The following is a 21,047-nucleotide window of genomic DNA, read 5'->3' as shown; positions in this document are numbered from 1 at the left end:
ATGCAGGTGTTATATCCCCTTTAGGAGTGGGCCACTAGATTACCTTACTCATGAAAAAGCCCAAACCTGTGTCTGAAGTGCTTTTCAAGGGTCTCTGATGAGTGGAAAAGTGTGGAAGAGAGAGAGCTGGAATATGCATGGAAGATCACTTAGCAAGGTTCTCAAACCACAAATGGTAGTTTTAACAAAATGAAATGCTTGCTAATTTTTAGAATTAAAAATATCCAATGAAGCCTAATTGGGGAGGGGAGGGATGCTCTATTTTGATTTGTGATTTATTATTTTTAGTTTTGTTAATATTGATTAAAAAGTTCAAAAGCTGGAAGTGTCCTCCAGCTTTCAAATCCTATTCAAAATAGGATTGGCACTGAAATGCTTTGGCCCATGAGCCATTGGAAAACAAATGACAGTCTAAGCAGGCAGCAATGACTTTGTTTCAGCAGTTTCTAAAGAAGAGCTGAGTTGAAATAGTCTTATTCATGAGCATGGAAATAGTCTCTGAATTATGATAGCATTTCCATACAAATATTTACTGTGTTAATGTTGGCTCCCTGCTATATTTTCTTTCTCTTCCTCTGGCTTCCTAATTTATCTAGCTTTTTCTGCCACATTACTGATCAATTATATGGGCTAATTTAACTTTTGTGATTTTTTTAAAAAACATCTGAGGTGACTTAAAACTATCCATTGCTTTGGACTGGCTACCAAAAAAGATATTGCAACATGCAAGAGTGGGAACGTAGCATGTGTTTTCAAACCTTTAAAACATCCACATGTTCTTCTGGGATCATACCCTGATCTCTGCAACTGCCACAGGACCATGGGAAAAGATGTGGTTGCTTTGCAGACAGGTGCTATGATTGTACATCTTTTGGGAATTGCATCCAAAGCATTGCAGAGCTCGAAGGGGAGGCTGTAACAAATAATTGAGAACAAGGTACAGTTGGAAGAAATGGTGATGTGTGTAATAAGGCAGACTGTGAAGGTAAAAATGAAGACGACTTTAGTGCATAACAGAATTAGCCAGAAGAATAAAGGCTGCAAAACTACTAAAGTCTAGGTGATACAAGAAAACAGGACTTGATTCCCTGTTTGGACTATAAAATCTTTTGAAGGATTGCTCTTGATGATATGTGGAAATATGGTATTAAATACCACATAATCTTTCAACAAAGTGTTTTGGGTTTGCACTAGTCATGTATCTCTGTGAGCATCTTTGATGCTGTTTTTAGATTAATGGTGATTGAAACCTGGATATTTTGAGTTGAAAATTCTCAGTTTGGTTGTGGTAGTTTAACATGGAGGCATGGATGTAAATCAGCCTCCCAGTGGTACTGGAGCTGCAACTCCCAGAATTCTTATTTTATTTATATAGATTTATATGGCTCCTAATGTCATAACAGGGCAGCCAACAAAGATTAAAACAATAGTTATAAGCAACAATAGTTGCCTATAGTTATAAGAAACAATAGTTATAAATAAACAGTAGTTATAAGTAAACAATACATCCCAGTCATAAAAATCACAACACAACAGTGCTCACCTGATCTTCTGGTCCAGGTGGCTAGGGAAACAGCCATTAGTCACCATGATCTTCAGAAATCCAAGAAGGTGCCATTCCAGCACAGTTTTCAATTTTTTCCCCTTAGTTTTCCCTTTAGTTATATTTAGTTAGATGTGATTTGCAGGGTCCCATTGTGAAGGAAATCCAACGTGGGAAATCCTGCTTATCAACGGATTGAAGGTGGTGTAGATGCTCTTATTAAAGCACAAATAGGATGGAGAATAAAACTTTTTCCTTCCCCTCTTTTCTAAAGGAATCACAAAGTGATTGAGTTACTCCGCAAAACTGGAGCTCACCTTTCCAGCCAAGAACTTATGAATGTTGGGACAGAACTCTGCAGGCAAGTATAACTCTGAGCTAAGCAAATATATATCTCCATCAACTGATTTAACTCCATTGAAGAACTGTACATTTGGTAACTAACAGCTGAATGTGTGATTTTTTTAAAAATTTCAAATATTGGTTTTTATGAGTAAGACTGCTCTTTTATGACCCCTGATATGCCTTCCCAGAGGTTTTGGCATACATTTAATCACTGCTCAGTTATTTGGAGGTGTAAGAGAATTCTCTCCCAGACAGTGGCAAAACTTTGAGATCAGAGAAGAGAGCTAGGAGCATTTCAAATGTTTTGGCGGATATGCCAGGAGAGTCACTGTATACAGAAATTTACTGATCCTCTAAATCGGTAACAGATCTGTAGTAATCCAGAAACTAGGGCAAATAAATATAGTTCTTTCCTGTGCAATAGCTGGCAAAGAAAAACGAAATGCTGTATCTTCATCCTGTTCAGTCCTAACAAATAATGAGTTTTGCAGAACTTTAAATGAAACACTTCCTGTGGACTCAGATCTTCCTGTCAATAGTGGAAGAATTATAGGAATTAGAAATAATGCTCTGGATTCAGCATTAAACACCAATATAATTTGTTTTCTCATTCTTCATCTGACATTTTCTATTGTTTCATATTTTTCCGGTTGAACTTTATTTTGCCCGAGACAGAATTCTTTCCAACTTCCTATCAATCAAACAATCTGAAAAAGGGCAGAATCTTATTTTAATAGTAAATAATAAAATTGTGATACCGAGCCAGTTTGGTGCAGCAGTTAAAGGCAGTGGGTTAGAAATCAGAAGACTCTGAATTCTACTCCTGCTTTAGGTAGAAAGCCAGCTGGTTGACCTTGGATCAGTCACTCTTTCTCAGCTTTAGGAAGAAGACAGTGACAAACTACTTCTGAAAATCTTAACAAGAAAACAGCAAGGATTTGTTCAGGCAGTTGCCAGGAATTAAGACTTACTTGAAATTATATAAAATAAATAAAATGGTAGCAAGTGCAGTGTTCATATATTAACATTGTAAAGGAATTTCTTAATTCTCATTTTACTGATTCACTGACATATTTATTTTATAAGCTACCCTATTGTCATGTTCAGATCCCAAATTGTTTTAGTTTTGAGGAAAAGTCACTGATGACTTCCATGGGACAGCAGGATCAGCTTGGAGTTCTTGGGGAGTTTACTGGTTCCTTAGTAGGTGATCTGGTTCAGAACTTGACAACTTGAAGCAAGTTAGGCACTGGACTCTTTTGTCTCTATACAGCGTTTTTTCTGGGTGACAGTTCAGATTGACGTAATGGTTTATTGAGGGGTACTGGAAAATGAAACACCTGAAACAATGCCTGGAGCCCTGGTGGAAGAAGACTAAAAATGAATCCAATCAAGCACAGGTACATGCTTATGCTTGAGCCTACACCAGGGGTAGGCAACCTTGGCTGTTTTATGACTCTTGGACTTCAACTCCCAGAATTCCTGAGCCAAATGGCTCAGGAATTCTGGGAGTTGAAGTCCATGAGTCATAAAACAGCCAAGGTTGCCTACCCCTGGCCTACACTATGTGATGCAGGAGGCAAACCTGGCTGACTTCTCTGTTACTGTGTTGATGAGGTGTTATCCAGTGACTTTGTATATCCCACCCAACCACTGTGATCCACTTATTACACAGCATTTTTGCTGGCAAAGTTGCTCAGATTTGCTAAAATATTGACTCTTAATAGTCAAGAAGACTTTTATCTGAGATTCCTTTTGGCCCATGACCTCCATGGAAGGGGTTAGATTGTCCTCTGACATGTGTAGATTGGATCTCTGACCACCTTTCCTGTAAAGGTGGAGAAGTGACCACCTGGATCCATGAGACCGTTAAGGGGGAGCTATTATAGAAGGAGGCAGTAGTTTCTCATTTTTAAAATGGCTGACTAATAGTAATAACAGAAAGTGAGACTTACACTCTGAATTAGAGCAATGACATCCTCATACATCTGGTTCTGAATGATTACATTAGATCAGGCAATTGTGCATGCAAGAGAATATTGGTAACAAAACAACTGAGTGAGTTATTAAATTTGCACATTTAAGAGTTGGAGGGATGGTGGGGAATGCTGGGAGTTGAGGTCCATACATTTTTAAGTTGTCAAATTTGAAAATCGCTGCATTAATATATGTACTGCTTTGATTCCAGACTTTTTGCTGCTTGAGACAAAAATGAAAGTAGCATCCACCTATAGTTTGCAAATCTCCAATATCTACTGCATGGCTAAATCTTATTCATTAGCATCAGTATACCCAGTGTTCGTCACTGTTTCCTTGCTCCTCTATCTTATACCAGATCATTGCCCACTAAAAGAAGAAGTGCATTACCAACACACATCTTGTAAACAAAGCTAGGTTCAAAAGGTTACTTCTCTGTCTGCTTATGACCCTTCTTGTGACAGCCATTTTCTGTGAATATTTGTAAAAGAGTGCTGTCAAAATTCCTGATGTGCTCATTGACCTAATTTTTTCCCCTTACCTTATGTGTCATGCATCAGCCTTTTTAAAACTTGCCATATGTGATATTGATAATCAAAATGCCAAGGACAAACAAGTATTTTGCAAGTGGGTTACAGTTAAGTTAATGCTATGAGGTGATTGGTTGCACAGTGTGCTAAAAGAAGACTGATCAGCGCAGCAGATAAGGAGTTATTGAGTAGTTCTTCCACTTATTTCCTTGACTTCACAGCTGAGGGAATTTGAAATACAGGGAAACTTCCAAGTGTCGCTCAGTTGATATTCTGCTCACAGAAACACATATTTTACTTCTAATCTAGCAGTTTCCAAAATCTGCCCATGTTTTACCAGAGGAAGTCTGTATTGGCTCATTATATGTAGTCTGGAACAATTATTTCTAAAATTGGTTTCTAAGCCTACACAAAGTTGTATTCAAAAGCAACAAATTCATTGGGAAGCAGAATTAATTTAACCAAAGAATCTCCATAGAAATTTAACCAAATCCTACTAAAAGGATATTTAGAGGTAATTAATTTGTACAGTATTTGGACTACCAAAGAAGAGAACTCATTTTTACCTTCTATTAAACTAGTCAAAAATTCTTGGTCTGAACTATTGCAAAATGATATATGATCCCAGTTACCTTCTGCCATCTCTGGCTTAGATGACCAAGTTGCTGAAGATTAAAAAAAAGAACTTAGAGAAAAGCTAGTTAGCTACTGTTAACTTTCAAAAATACCGCCCGGCTGCCCTGTTTAGGGTAACCCGCTCCCTCCTTAATCAGGAGGTGAGGGAGGAACCCTTGCAGGGTCGTGCCGAGGAGTTTAGTCAACATCTGTCGGACAAAATCGCTCGGATTCGGACCGGTCTGGACTCCGACTGGGCAGAGTCTGACGATCAGGACACGGGCGGTCTTGTCGATATTATCTGGGAGCAGTTTGATTCTGTGACTCCGGAGGAAGTGGACAGGATTATGGGGAGGTTGAGCTCCACCACATGTTTATTGGACCCGTGCCCTTCCTGGCTGGTTTATGCGGCTCGGGAGGGGACACGAGGCTGGTTCCAGGCGGTTATATCTGCCTTTTTGAGTGAGGGCAGTTTCCCCGCCGTCTTGAAGGAGGCGGTGGTAAGACCTCTCCTCAAGAAGCCTGCCTTGGACCCAGCTGTGTTAAACAACTTTCGTCCGGTCTCCAACCTTCGCTTTCTTGCGAAGGTTGTTGAGAGTGTGGTGGCGCATCAGCTCCCTCTGGTCCTGGATGAAGCAGATTATCTAGACCCGCACCAATCGGGTTTCAGGCCCGGGTACAGCACGGAGACGGCATTGGTCGCTCTGGTGAATGATCTCTGGAGGGCCCGGGACAGGGGACATTCCTCTGTCCTAGTCCTATTAGACCTCTCAGCGGCGTTCAATACCATCGACCATGGTATCCTGCTGCGGCGTCTCAGGGGATTGGGAGTGGGAGGCACAGTTTTTCAGTGGTTCTCCTCCTATCTCCTGGGACGTTCGCAGTCGGTGTTGGCAGGGGGGCAGAGGTCGACCTCGAGGCCTCTCGCTTGTGGAGTTCCTCAGGGGTCGGTCCTCTCGCCTCTCCTGTTCAACATCTACATGAAACCGCTGGGTGAGATCATTCGTGGTTTTGGAGTTGGGTATCATCAGTACGCTGATGATACCCAGCTTTTTATTTCGACCCCAAACCACCCCAGTGATGCCCTCGACGTGATGTCCCGTTGCCTGGAAGCGGTTCGGGTCTGGATGGGGAGGAACAGATTTCAACTCAACCCCGACAAGACTGAGTGGCTGTGCATACCGGCATCCCAGGATATTCAGAATATTCCATCTCTTTCTATGGGGGGGTGAGCTATTACCCCCCATAGATAGGGCTCGCAACTTGGGAGTCCTCCTAGATTCACGGCTTACTTTGGAAGATCACATAGTGGCTGTGACTAGGGGGGCCTTCGACCAGGTTCGCCTGGTGCGCCAGTTGCGGCCCTATCTAGACCGGGATGCCCTGCGTACGGTCACTCATGCGCTCGTGACCTCTCGTTTAGACTACTGCAATGCTCTCTACATGGGGCTGCCCTTGAAGACCACTCGGAGGCTCCAACTGGTACAGAATGCAGCCGCAAGAGTTGTGTTGGGAGTCTCCCGATACTCCCATGTTACACCTCTGCTCCGTGAGCTGCATTGGCTCCCAGTTGTCTTTTGGGTGAGGTTCAAGGTGCTGGTATTGACCTACAAAGCCCTACATGGCATGGGTCCGGAATACCTTGGGGAGCACCTGCGGCCGGCATCAACTTCCCTCCGCCCAGTACGCTCCCACAGAGAGGTTCTCCTCAGGGTGCCACCGGTCAAAGAATGCCGACTGGTGGCCCCCAGGGGGAGGGCGTTCTCTGTGGGCGCGCCGGATTTATGGAACCGTCTTCCGGTTGAGCTCCGGATGGCGCCCGACCTGCGCTCCTTCCGGCGCGATCTAAAGACGTATCTCTTCGAACAAGCTGGCCTGGCCTGATGGGATGGGGTTGGGTTTTTATTATTTTTAATGTGTTTTAATCTATTGTAAGAGTTGTGGGCATTTGTTTAATCTTTTTTAATTTTTGTATTTTATCTTTTAACATGTATTGCCCTGTTCACCGCCCTGAGTCCTTCGGGAGAAGGGCGGTATACAAATAAAATTATTAATAATAATAATAATAATACTGCGGCATAGGAGTGACATAATCTTTGAATATAAGACTACTTCTGTTTTGTGCTTTCCAAACAGCAATTCCATAAAGCCAATTAATGTAGTATTAATTCCAAAGAATGAGAGGCTTGAAATCTGCTTTGTAAAATCTTGTTTAGTTGTCAAGATTATTAAGAGGAGTGGCTTAAAAAAACCTTTATATTATTTAGGAAATAGATTAATCCACTTAGCCTTTTCTGCATGGGAAAATCCAGTTTAACAGGTTAGTCACAGATGACAGCAAAGTGCTTTGGGGCTGCATTCAACAATCAGAAAAACAATAACTGCATAAAATTTTTTTATTGAGACATTTTGTTTGCTTAGATTGCTTTTCTAACCAAATCATTGTTTCATTTCTCCGTGAAGGCTTTTATTTATTATGGTTCGTTGCACAGTCAGCCAGAAGTTCAGACTGGATTTGGCATTTTTATCTTCCTATCAAGTTCTTCCCAAGGACCTGGGATAGTTAGATGTTATAGTTGGATGGTGTAAAAGGTATCACTGCAGGAAGTAAGCTGTTCTAGATAAAGCTGCCTTCTGCAATTGATGCTGATGGTGTTCAAACTGTGCTCCTGTAGCTTTGGAATTGTACCTTGCTTTGATACTACCTTTCTTTTCTTTTGCCACAGTCATTCTACTTCTGTTTGCAGATTTTTGTATTTTGTGATTTTCTCCATTTCTTTCTCTTTCCTCCTGCTGTCTCCAGGTATTGCAACATCCACTATCTGGACTTTTTTCTTTGTTATCAGTAATGTTTAACTCTGGAATGTTATGTAGCAGATGCTTGTTTGACTGAATTCTAAAATTACACAGCACTTTAGCGTCTTCATTTTCTATTACTTTTCCTTAGTCCCACATCTGCAAACAAATGATATTTCTTGCAGATGTTCCAATGCACCATTGTTGTTACTTTATTATGCTGTTGTTTGTAGTAAGTTCATGTGATGTTCTTACAGCAGCAAGCTAGGTGGCCCACTGTTTTTTCAGCTTCTTTGCAGAGGTGGCATTCACTGTCTGTTGCTGTCTTCTCATTTCTGGCTTTATATGTTCTTAAGGTCTGGTTTTTTACTGCCCAAATTAGCTCTTTATCTGTTTCTTCAACTGTCCTTCTCTTAACTATTGCCAGGCCTTGTTGTTTTCTGCTTTACCTACTATTGGCTGTGTAATATTTTGCCTTGTCATATCTTTTCAGTTCTTCATTTGGTCTTTCTTGTAGGCCAAATTGAAAACAGGGGATTTTTGCAATAGATTTATGTTGCTTTTGTTGATGCCGATGGTAACCTTAAAATTTAAGACTGAAGAACTGAAAATCATGCAGATATTCTTCTAATGTCCTTTTATCTGTACTTGCAAATTCCATGGTCACCTGTTTTTCTTAGTCTGTCAACATTGCTGCATGGATGAAGGGCATGACTTGTGATTATTTTTCTGGTCTCCCTATCCAGACTTTTAATTTTGCTTGAGTCTAGTCCACTCTTCCAGCTGTCTATCTAATAATTGGAATTGCCAAGATGTTGCCTTGATGAAATTTCCTCCACTGAGTTTGTACTAAGATCTCTTCACTGTCATGATGTATTCACTTCTAACCGTCTTTGGTATGCGTGATGTTGTCAGTTTGAAGTATGCCCAGGAATTTGTAGTGATATTACTCATCCATATTTTTGATGTTATTCTAAAGAGAATCAATATTCATTCAGTTTTCACTATTTTACTCCTGTTGATAGTAAGGGCGACATATTTGTCCAGTCCAAACTCCATTGCGATATCTTGTTTCTGTATACAGAAAATTTTGAGCAGTGATTCTATCTCACATGGTATTTTTCCATACAGTTCAGTTTGTCTATGTAAGGAAGGTGGGATAACCTGGCAAGTATGTTAAACGTATGTTAAAATGTGGCTATTTCACTTGAATACATATATAGGAGTAGCCCCCAAAATTGCCTATACAGTATCTGACTATACTTTCATAAAAAAAACATAATTAAGTCAAAATCTATCAGTTTCAATCATATAACATGCTAAATGTGATTGGTTAAGAGTTCTTACCATGTATGGATTCAGGTCATGTGGTCAATATATTGTTCACTGCATTAGTATCTATAAGTGCTTGTTGCTTTTGTCAAAACAGACAAAAAGCAGGGGTATCTGCAGGGAAAGGTCAGCAACACCAAGATGGCAGTCATAATCATGTAATTGAAGCACACCCCTATTTATGTGCACCATTTGAGCATTATTTGTGAAAAGATGTGGGGTCTTAGTCATGCAGTTGAGGTCACCATCTTGAAATCTTCTCTCATTCCTCTACATGGATGCCCTTGGCTGCTGGAAGGGCAATGTGTGTGCATGCTCATACACATTCCTGTTTCTGAGAATTATTTATCTGTGAGAGAACAGTTGGTATGTGCAGATGGGGGAATCAATTTTATCAAATGGAGTACTTAATTAATTTGAATCAGTAGTTTACAGTGTCTCTCTGTGTTTGTATATATCTGGGTGACTTCACCCTTCTGGTCCCTGAAGGATTATATCTGGCAGGTGCATATGCACAAGTATTATCTCTGTACACGTTTATTATAACTAAGGTTGGAAATTTAGTTTGCAAAGGTGAGGAAAGTTGGATCTTATATTGGATTCTTATCTCTATATAATTTTTTTTATCCTTCAAATTCTTCCTTTTGGACTAAGCAGGATCACTAACTTTAGTGTAATTAACTTCAGTATACATTTACTTAAATACATTTAATATGTTTATATGTTGTGCATTTAATAATTTCTCCTGATTTCACATTAAAAATAATTTTGGTTTACAATTTTTATAGTGGCTTTTATAGCCAAACACTTCCATAGACTGACTTCTGCAATCTGGTGCTTTCTAAATTTATGCTTCAATTTCTGCAATTTTTAGATGCCTTGCAGTCACAGCTTTTGAAATTCTCTGTCCTATTTGGGCCCAACCACATTGGAAGGACCATGCCACCTAATTCCTCTGGGAAAAGGAGGAATTCTGCACTATTATTTCAAAGGGGAACTTTGTCATTAATAATTGCACCATATTTGTCTGCTTTTCCAGTAAAGTTTGGTTCAGAGATCAGAAGAGTAATACTATAGTAATCCTATTTCCCATCATTAAGCATTAATGGTAGATATCTTTCTTTAAAAAAAAAAAACGGTAGGGAATATTCAGAGGTAATTCTGCAAATGGTATTTCTGCAATGTGTGTGAGGAAATTTTTTTTTGAAATGCTCTAATGAGGTGTTTTGGGACCCAAAGCATCATTTGGCTATCCCTATATATTTTGCATATCTATAGATTCCATTTGTGAAAAACAAGTATTGAAAAAAATCTTTGGACAGAATTTAAATTTGTGACCTCCTTAATATTGTTGTTGTTAGTTGCGAAGTCATGTCCGACCCATCGCAACCCCATGGACAATGTTCCTCTGGGCCTTCCTGTCCTCTACCATCTTCTGGAGTCCATTTAAGGTCACGCCTACTGCTTCAGTGACTCCATCCAGCTACCTTATTCTGTCGTCCCCTTCTTCTATTGCCCTCAATCTTTCCCAGCATTAGGCTCTTCTCCAGTGAGTCCTTCCTTCTCATTAGGTGGCCAAAGTATTTGAGTTTCATTCGGGATCTGGCCTTCTAAAGAGCAGTCAGGGTTGATCTCCTCTAGGACTGACCGGTTTGATCGCCTTGCAGTCCAGGGGACTCGCAGGACTCCTTAGCATTGCTAAGGTGTCATGTGAGCTGACTCACAGTTGTTCTCATCTCAACTGCCAAACCAGATTTAATGTTTTAGGAAAGAAAGTATATAGCAGGAACATAAGTATCCATTTAAAAAATGACTATGCAATAACATATTTGACCAGAGATCAGATTTAACTGACATCCCTGTTTCCATACTTAGGAAAAAAGAAGGTGAGCCTTGACCTTTTCATCTCTGGGTTGCTTCTCTGAATAAAATGTGAAAACATAAGAATATTTTAAAATGCTGTTCATTTATGATTATAGCTGTTAGGAAAAAAAATAGGCTTCTGACAGAACTTTGACCATGCCTCTTATACCAGATTATCTTTCTCATAAAATAAAATAAAATATGGAGTATATTTTTATAGTCTGAATCTGTACTAGGTTTTATAGGAAATGCATAAAAAGATATAGGCAGGCAGACTCATTGCATGAATGTGCTCCAGGTGGAATTACTTTCCCTGCATGTAAAATCTCTACTTTGCTTATCAAGGTTTTTCACCAACTCAGAAGGATAATATCTTCACTATCTGGGAGATAGTTTTCAGCTGTAAACAACTGAATTGCCCATCAAGATTTAATGTACTTGTTGGGAGGATTTAAGGTGGGAAGGTATGCAAGAGTTCCTGGAAAAAGTGAGTCAGCTACTAAGCCACCACCAGGTATGGTATCTTGCAAGGTGTTTACATCTACTTGGTTTTCCAAGCCTAGGTAGGCAACAAAGTCCTATGACAAAGCTTTTGATGGACAGTGATAGAAACGATGGGCTATGTTTCAATTGGTAGATCACAAACTGTACTTCTTTTAACAGACACCAGCCATGGCTGGCTTCTTAAACTTAGCTGGCCTTCAGATGACTGGACTTCCACTTCCAGAATTATCAGTAATGACTATGTTGTCCATGGTGTTAATCTATGTTATAGAAACATAGAAAACTGATGGCAGAAAAAGATCTAGTGGTTCATCAAGTCTGCCCTTTGAGTTCTTCGTTTTCTGGTTTTTTATTAATTTATTACTTCAAAAAAATATTTTATTTTTTATTTATTTTAATTTTTGCTGGATCTCAAAAGCCCTAATAAGCAGGCATATACATAGAATGAAGGCTATTGCTAAGCACATTGATTTGTGCTTAGATTGTAAGCCGCCCTGAGTCTTCGGAGAAGGGCGGGATATAAATGGGATTAAAAAAAAATAGCAATAGCACTTAGTATTATATAGCACTTAATAGTGCTTTACAACCTTTTGGGCACCAGGGACCAGTTCTGTGGAGATAGGTTTTTCCATGGACCAGAATGTGTGTGGTTTTGTGTGCTGCCTGCATCTCATGGATGGGGCTTTGCTTGCTATGGCCCGGTACTGGTCCACTGACTGGGGGTTGGGGACCCCAGCTTTACAGCCCTCTCTAAGCAGAGGAACAAAAGATCAACTCCTAATAGACAAAATGATCTTGGAAAAGTGCAAGAAAAAGAAGACCAACCTGAATGTGGCATGGATTGACTACAAAAAGGCATTTGACTCTCTGCCACATGACTGGATAATCAAGTGTCTAGAAATAACAGGAGTCAGTAGAAACATCAGAAAATTTGTGCAAAGATCAATGGCACAATGGAAGACACAGTTGCAGGTCAATGGTGAAAGACTGGGAGAGGTTAATATCAAGAGAGGAATATTTCAAGGAGATTCATTGTCACCACTAGTATTTGTTATTGCACTGTTTCCTCTGTTAACAATACTGAATAACTCAGGACATGGCTATCAAACATCAAAAATATCTGCCAGACTATCCCACCTCCTTTACATGGATGATCTGGCTGTATGGAAAAACATCATCTGAAATAGAATCGCTGCTGAACACTGTCCGTATATATAGCCAAGATATTGCAATGGAGTTTGGCTCGGACAAATGTGCCACACTTATTCTCAAACAAGGAAAAATAGTGAAAACTGAAGGAAAAAAAGATGCCCCATGAAAATAACACTAAGAGTCTGGATGAGGAAGATTACTACAAATACTTGGGTATCCTTCAAGCTGACAACATCAAGCACACTGAAGTCAACAAAACGATTAGAGGTGAATACATTAAGAGAGTGAAAAAGATCTTAAAATCCAAACTCAATGGAGGAAATATCGTGAAGGCAATCATCTCCTGGGCAATTCCAGTCATTAGATACACAGCTGTAATAGTGGACTGGACACAAGCAGAACTAAAAGCAATGGATAGGAAGACCAGAAAAATAATGACAATGAATCATGCCCTTCATCCACGCAGTGACGTTGACGGACTCTATCTACCAAGGCAAATAGGTGGACGTGGAATGCTGCAAGTACATCAGATGGTTGAAGAAGAAAAAATGGCTTTGGAAGAATATCTGAAGGACAATGATGAAGATGCACTGAAATTAGTATATCAGGAAGGCTTACTGACTACTGGAGAGACCAAACTGGCCTACAAGAAACACCAAATGAAGAACAGAATAGAGGCATGGGAAGACAAAGCACTACATGGCCAGTACATTAAAAAAAATAGCTGGGAAAGCAGATAATAACAAGACCTGGCAATGGCTAAGAGTAGGAAAGTTGAAGAAAGAGACCGAGGGACTAATTCTGGCTGCACAAGACCAAGCCTTAAGGACAAATGCATACAAAGTCAAAATTGAGAAGACAGCAACAGACAGTAAGTGCCGCCTATGCAAAGAAGCTGAAGAAACAGTGGACCACCTGGTAAGCTGCTGCAAGAAGATCGCACAGACTGACTACAAGCAGCGGCATGACAAAGTAGCAACGATGGTGCATTGGAAGATCTGCAAGAAATATCATTTGCCTCTAAGCAAGAACTGGTGGGATCATAAAATAGACAAAGTCATAGAAAATGATGAAGTTAAACTGCTCTGGGACTTCAGAATTCAAACAGACAAGCACCTGCAACATAACACCCCAGACTTAACAATTGTCGATAAGAAAGACAAGTCTGGATAGTGGATGTGGCAGTGCCTGGAGATAGCAGAATAGACAAGAAAGAACTGGAGAAGATAACAAAATACAAAGACCTACAAATAGAAATAGAAAGACTGTGGCAAAGGCAAGCAAGGGTAATACCAACAGTAATAGGCACTTTGGGTGCAATCCCAAAACAAGTGGAGCACCATTTGAACACCATTGGCATTGACAAATTCACCATTAGTCAATTGCAAAAGGCCTTACTAGGAACTGCTTCCAACCTGCAACGATATCTGTAATACCATCAAACATCCATATCTGCCTATCCCAGGTCCTTGGTAAGGACTCGATAGGTAGACAAAAATGCCAAATCCAGTCTGAACATCTGGCTGATTGTGAGATGATGATTAATAGTAATAATAGTAATAATAGTAATAATAATAATAATAATAATAATAATAATAATAATAATAATAATAATAATAATAATAATAATAATAATAATAATAATAATATAATGTTGGAAGGGACCTTGGAAGTCATCTAGTCCAACCCCCTGCTCAGGCAGGAAACACTATACCATTTCAAATGGCTGTCCAGTCTCTTCTTAAAAACTTCCAGTGTTGGAGCATTCACAGCTTCTGGAGGCAGGTGGTTCCACTGGTTAATTGTTCTAACTGTCATGGACAGCTCCCGCTCCAAAAAAACCCCCAAAGGCTTGTGATCCTATAGAAAGTGTGTCTTATTTTTTTCTTGGCCAAGACTATCATCCATCTAGCTTTGAATTGTGTAGAGCACTGCACTCCAAAAAGTAAGAGGTGAGAGTAGAAGAAAAACTAAATGTATTTACTTACAGTTAAATGCTATTGAATTTACTTTCTAGTCATGTAGTTTATATTTTTCTCTTTTATCTCATAAAACGAGCATTTGGAGCAGCATTTGTAGGACTCTGACTGCTACACTCCTTGGGATATGCCATATGGTTTAGGTCCCTAGGTTGTGCATTCTCTTGTGTTAAAACCTAAATAGAGCACTTCCCCGAGTCCCCTAAGTGTCTGCAAGTTTTTAGATTGTGTTTGATCAAACACAATACTGCTGCTATGCTATGTCTTTTAATCAAGCATAGATAATGATTTACATTTTGTCATTTTTGCTTTGAAATATTGATCCATAAAGGCCTTAGGTTTATAGATGAATTAATAAACTTCTATCTTAGCCTTTTTCTTAAATTTATTTAAAAACAGGTCTTTTGGATATCTGAAGTTTAGCTGAAGACTTATATCTTTCAGCATATTACTAATCTTATGTATATCTAAAACGGTGGAAAGGAGACAATTTGTGATACATCTGATGAAACAGTTTAAGTAAATTTCCTGACTCATAATGAAAGAAAGGGCTGAAATCTAAAAGGCAATTTTTCCATGCCTGGAACATCATTAACCCAATATGTGAACCATGAGGAGATTGGAATGGTTAAATAAATGACTTGTACTAATCAATTCCATTCTTTTTAATGGTGATATCTTGATGTGTAAGAAAATAGAAAAAAATTTAAATTATGAAGCCACAATTTAACTGTGAATGATGTAATCTTTTGGTATGGAAACTGTGTTATAAAACATCACACAGAATCATGAGAATATTTATGCTGCAAAATTGGATCCTTGTTTCTGCTTTCAACCAGGATAGGAGGACAGGAAGGAAATGTATAAGCTCCATTCACATATTGACCTTAGAAGTGATGATGCCCTTCTATGAGGATATTTTATTTATTATTTATTCATTTATTTATTTTTACAGTCATATCTCTACACCCCTACTTCCAACAACTCAAGGCAAGTTACAATAATATCGTTATGGTCAAAATAGACTGATAAATTCATAAAAATAATCTTCCCATAATAGCTCAGGTTCACTGTTTGCACCAGAAACCCTTTAGAGGAAGGCAATTTTGGCTGCTTTGTGAAAAACAAGAAAGGTAGGGGTCTCTTTGCACCTGAGAGGCAAGGCATGCCATAGTGTGAGGACCATTAATGTGAAGATGTGGCCCTGGGACATACTTCTTTCACCTCCCACAAATTGGGAGCACAGGCATCAGTAGGGATTTATAAATTAAAACAGAACCTTGGATTAGTCCTTGAAATCTGTCAGAAGTTGAGTCCCGGGGGACTGAGGCAATGCTTCTAAACCCATTGTGCTTTTCCCTCCAAGTAGCTGAGCTACTGCATATTGAACCAATTGCAGCTTTTGAGTTGCTTTCAAAGGTGCCTCATGTAAAGTAAATTGAAGGAGTCTAAAGACAAGGTGATGAAGATAGGAGGCACAGCAGCAAGAGCATCCTAGTTTGAGAAGGGCCATAACTTCTTAGACATAGAATGAATGTTATAGAAAACTAGTCAAACACTCATTGTAATTAATGATGTTAATGTGAAGAACATAAAGTATTCTCTATTTGGAAGCAGTCTCTATTTAGACATATTAAACTCTGTTTCCTTCCATTAGATGCTCAGATTTTTTTTGCATTCCTTCTTTGGAGTGAGTGGTACATAGTCCCTATTCTGAAGGGAAAGGTCTTCATGAACCACTAGGACTGCACCTACCTCTTCTTTGCTATCTTTCTGTAAGTTTTGCTTTTTCAACTGCTTAATTCCTATACTGACTTTGGATTTTTGATGACAGTGGAATATGTCAGAATCCTGTATCTCAGCAGTGCAGAACTTCTCTCTCTCTTGATATTACTGATGTATCTCTTCCAAAAGACTATAGATGGTCGTGAAGGCTGCTGGGAGTTGTAATTAAATAAGATTGGTGGGACCATGGAATCTTAGTTGTGTTGATGAAGATGGCAACAATCAAAAACTAGATACCAGTGTAGGACATAGAGCCTTGGTGGAGCAGTGGGCTGATGCCTCCTTAAGTAACACCAGCTGCCTGCAATTAGTGCAGGTTCGCATCCCACCAGGCTCAAGGTTGACTCAGCCTTCCATCCTTCCAAGGTAGGTAAAATGAGGACCCAGATTGTTGGGGGCAATAAGCTGACTTTGTAATAATGCCGCTTGGGGTGTGTGTGAAAGCCCTAACAAGCAGGCATATACATAGAATGAAGGCTACTGCTAAGCTTGTAAGCCGCCCTGAGTCTTCGGAGAAGGGCGGGATATAAATGTAATAAAAATAAATAAAATAAAATAAATAGTTTCAGACCTTTGGAAAGCAATTTGCTATTTTACAAGTCTAACACATTTTATGCCCAAGACAAAAACAAGATGACATTCTCTCTTTAATATCACTTGAGGGCAGCAGGCTAGCTTAGTGAGGTACAATGCAGGTTCCATGATACAGCTGTAGCCCTACTCTCACTACCTCCATGCTACAATCTTCCCTTGGTATCTAAGGTAAGGCAGCTGCTTTTCTTAGCCTAACATTGACTTTGTTTCTTCACTCATTGAAGTTGCAATCTCACCAATACAAAGTATGCAATTGTATGGTTGATCTATGGCCACTCCTTAATAATGGAGCATCTGCAAAAGAGTCCCATTATCTTAGCTAGATTCTACAGAGGCTCACTTTAAGTATCAGCCTTTCTTTCCATTTGGTTCAGAACAAACAATGGAGAAGAGGTATTAATTTACAGCTTTCCAATCACTCACTCACAAAGAGAATAAAAGTTTTTTTCTTAGTCTTGGTTCTCCAATTGAGCGTAGGTTTTCCTATCTAGTGCTAAAGAATATATATTAAAAATGGCAGGCATCCTTCCGTGAGTTTTACCAACTATGGATGTTATTCTTGGCCGTTATTTTCATTTCTGGGATGTTTCAGTAGGTTGATTCCACTATTTTCCAATGCTTGATGCTCCCAAAGGCTTACATATTTTTATGAGCTGTTCTGGATTGAGAAGTGACCTTAGAGGCAGGAAAGATATGAAATTGCTAGTTCTCTTTAATTCTTATGGGAAATCCTTGCTGCTTCTTGTGACATATCATTGACTTTTTCAAGTCTAAGGTGAGGTGACACATTCAACATAAAAAATAATAACTTTATTTTCTCTGTCTTATTTGATCTTTCTTCCAAGGTTAGTGTGTTAGTGTGAGGTGAGTTAGGTTGAAAATTCTCTAGAGCTATGTGAAGATTCAATTTAAAGTGGTGATTCAGTTATATTGTCTTAAAATCAAATCTTTGAATTAAATTGCCAAGTCAACTCCATGCATCAAATTGGGTGCTTTGTAATTGATTTGGCAATTTGATGAACTTTTGCATGTTTATACACCTTTTTATTCTGATTGATAAACTGATTGATAAAATTGTTATATCAACAGTTTAACAGTTTAGGTGATTACACATACCTAGAACTTGTGACTAATCAAATCTACTTTATAGTTTACTTGTAATGGTAATCTTAATAAACATTCATAATAAGTACTAAGTATCTGTAAAGCATGTCCAAGTGTTTAAAATATTTCACCTGCATTCTTGTACCACATATGTTACTGGGAATTATTCCCATATTGCACATAATGGTTTTGAGAAGAGGTTGGTCAAAAAGTACTTAGCAGAGGCAATGGTACTCTGTCAGCTTTCTGGTTTGTAGTTTAATCTTGTCCATTACAAACCTACCTTTTTTTAAATGAATGCCCTGAGTATATATACACTAATAATAATTTAAAATTAACCTAGAATTATTCTGGAATTATCAGCTATATAATGGTTAGAGTGGAACAACTAGAATTTATACTAATCCACAAAGTAAATAAAAATATTTAAAGGCCATCAGATTTCTATAAAGATGAAGGGAGCTGATTTCAGAGTCACAGGGCCAGACTCATAACTTGAAACCATAACCCTCTATGGAGGTATCACGATAAGGCTCTGCTCAGAGTAATATAATGAACAGAATTTTAGGGAGAAAAAAGGGCAGTAAATACTGAAGGATACAGAATCATAGGGCTAGAAATGATCTTGGAGATTTTCTAGTCCAACCCCATTTCTATGCAGGACTCTGTATTCTGTCCTAGAAAAATAGTTGTCTATTTTTTTCTTGAAAACTTCCAGTGACCTCCCAGAACTTCCTGAACTTTGGGAGTTAAGCTGTTCCATTGACTAATTGTTCTCACTGACAGAAAATTGCTCCTTAGTTCCAAATTGTTTCTTGTCCTACCCTGAAGTGCTTTAGAGAACAAATAAATCTATTCTGTGACAGCCCTTCAAGTATTGGAAGATGGCTATCATGTCACACCTAAGCCTTCTCTTTGTTAGGCTAAACATAGTTCCCTTAGTCTTTCATCAAATGGTTTAGCCTCCATACCCCTTTGTCATCTTTGTTGCTCTTCTATGCACTCTTTCTGGGGCCTCAGCATCTTTGTGTTGACCAGAACTGGATGCAATATTCCAAACGTGGACTTATTAGTGCAATATAGAGTGGTACTATAACTTCTTGTGATCTTGATGCTATACCTTTGGTGATGCAGCCTAGGACTGCATTGGCTTTTTTGGCAGCTACAGCAACACTGCTGGCTTATACTTATGTGGTCATCTACTAAAACACCAAGAATCCTTTGACAGGTACTACTGTTGAGTCAGGTATTGTCAATTCTGTATTGTACTGTATAGTCCTGGAAAGCTGTAAACATAATTACTAATAATTTATACTGGGCTCTGACCTGAATAGAGTGCCAGTGAGGAATCCTATATTGCACTAAGGCATGAGAATAACATGGAAGAGTCAAGATATCCCAAGCAATACTGTTAAGAACGAAGATCAGGGAGAGATAGAGGGATTGAGAAAAACTGCCAGATTACCACAGTAATCTAAGCATGAAGCAATGCCAATGATATCCAAAGAATATGGACAACAGTCCCTAATGGTCAAGTGTGCCTGATATTGCCGTAGAACCAAAGAGACTAAAACTGATATAAAACACTGAGACTTGGCCATTCAGAATGTTGTGAGAAACTGCTGGTTTATTTGTAGCCTGCTTAAAATTCTTAGGGCTATAGTTTGAAAAAAATATTAGAAGGCAAATGAAGAACAGAGGACATTCTGTCAAGGACTTTTGACAAATAAGGAAGCCGAGACATTGGCTGGTAACTTTAACATGAAAGTGATCCAAGGGATTTACAGGAACGGATGAAGAAAGGCAGTACAGTACAGAGTTCAGAAAACTATTGGTGGTTAAGGACCAGTTAACCAGTTGAGAAATACAGAACTTGAAAATGGATCCTAGGATAAAAAGAGAAAGGAATGTTTTGCCAAATTTTTTATTTTTATTTCAAATGATACCTATACTTAAAAAGGATTTAAATTTGGAGGAATGGCAAAAAGGAATTAATAAATGTTTGGGCAGGGAAAAAGCCACGAGTTAAATTTAAGATAATGCAAGATACGCGTGAAAGAGGTGGTCTTAAAATGCCTAATTTCAAATTATATTATGAGGCTGCTGCTTTGTCAGCGATAAGTGACTGGTTTAATTTAACACAAGCGAGATTATTAAATCTTGAGGGACATGATTTGTTATTTGGATGGCATGCATATTTATTGTATGACAAGAAGGTGGATAATGTGTTTAAGATACATATTTTAAGGTATGCTCTGTTGCGAGTTTGGAAAAAGTACAGACACAAGTTAAATTAGGTAAAGGTAAAGGTTCCCCCGCACATGGGTGCTAGTCGTTTCCGACTCTAGGGGCCGGTGCTCATCTCCGTTTCAAAGCCGAAGAGCCAGCGCTTGTCCGAGGACGTCTCTGTGGTCATGTGGCCGGCATGACTAGACGCCAAAGGCGCACGGAACGCTGTTACCTTCCCACCGGAGTGGTCCCTATTTTTCTACTTGCATTTTTACGTGCTTTCGAACTGCTAGGTTGGCAGAAGCTGGGACGAGTAACAGGCGCTCACTCTGCTACGCGGCACTCGGGATTCGACCCGCCAAACTGCCGACCTTCCAATCGACAAGCTCAGCGTCCTAACCCACTGAGCCACCGCGTCCCTTTAAATTAAAGTTAAATTATAAGATACCTATTTGGGCAATACCTAAACATGCAATAGAAAATATAAATGTTGGTTTTAAACATGATGTGACTACATATAAGGAAATTTTAAGTTTTGAGAGGAATGTATGGCAATTAAAGTCATATAATATTTTAAAAGAAGAAAAGATTGTACAAACCTGGTTTCAGTATGGGCAATTACAGGCTAGGTGGAAAGAGGACCAGAAAACTGGTTTTTCAATGATTGATGAAAATTTGGTAAAGCAAATTAGAGATCAA

The 21,047-nt window shown here is 39.0% G+C and overlaps 1 protein-coding gene and 1 long non-coding RNA gene across 2 annotated transcripts in view; one reads left to right on the top strand and one right to left on the bottom strand.

Moving 5' to 3' along the window:
- LOC308659345 overlaps positions 1-21,047 on the bottom strand; it is a 48,279-nt gene that overhangs the window by 9,100 nt on the left and 18,132 nt on the right. The window contains exon 2 of the long non-coding RNA XR_014024504.1: positions 759-913. This is a non-coding gene — a long non-coding RNA (uncharacterized lncRNA). The remainder of the gene's footprint in view (positions 1-758; positions 914-21,047) is intronic.
- ASPG (asparaginase) overlaps positions 1-21,047 on the top strand; it is a 94,289-nt gene that overhangs the window by 64,077 nt on the left and 9,165 nt on the right. Inside the window, exon 13 of the mRNA XM_081312865.1 lies at positions 1,818-1,904. Coding sequence (XP_081168991.1) covers positions 1,818-1,904 — 87 coding nt within the window. The remainder of the gene's footprint in view (positions 1-1,817; positions 1,905-21,047) is intronic.

The sequence above is a fragment of the Vipera berus genome, assembly GCF_964194415.1.
Source record: "Vipera berus genome assembly, chromosome: 1".
NCBI lineage: Eukaryota > Metazoa > Chordata > Lepidosauria > Squamata > Viperidae > Vipera > Vipera berus.
The sequence above is the reverse complement of the archived record's forward strand: the minus strand, read 5'-3'. Positions and strand labels throughout refer to the sequence as shown.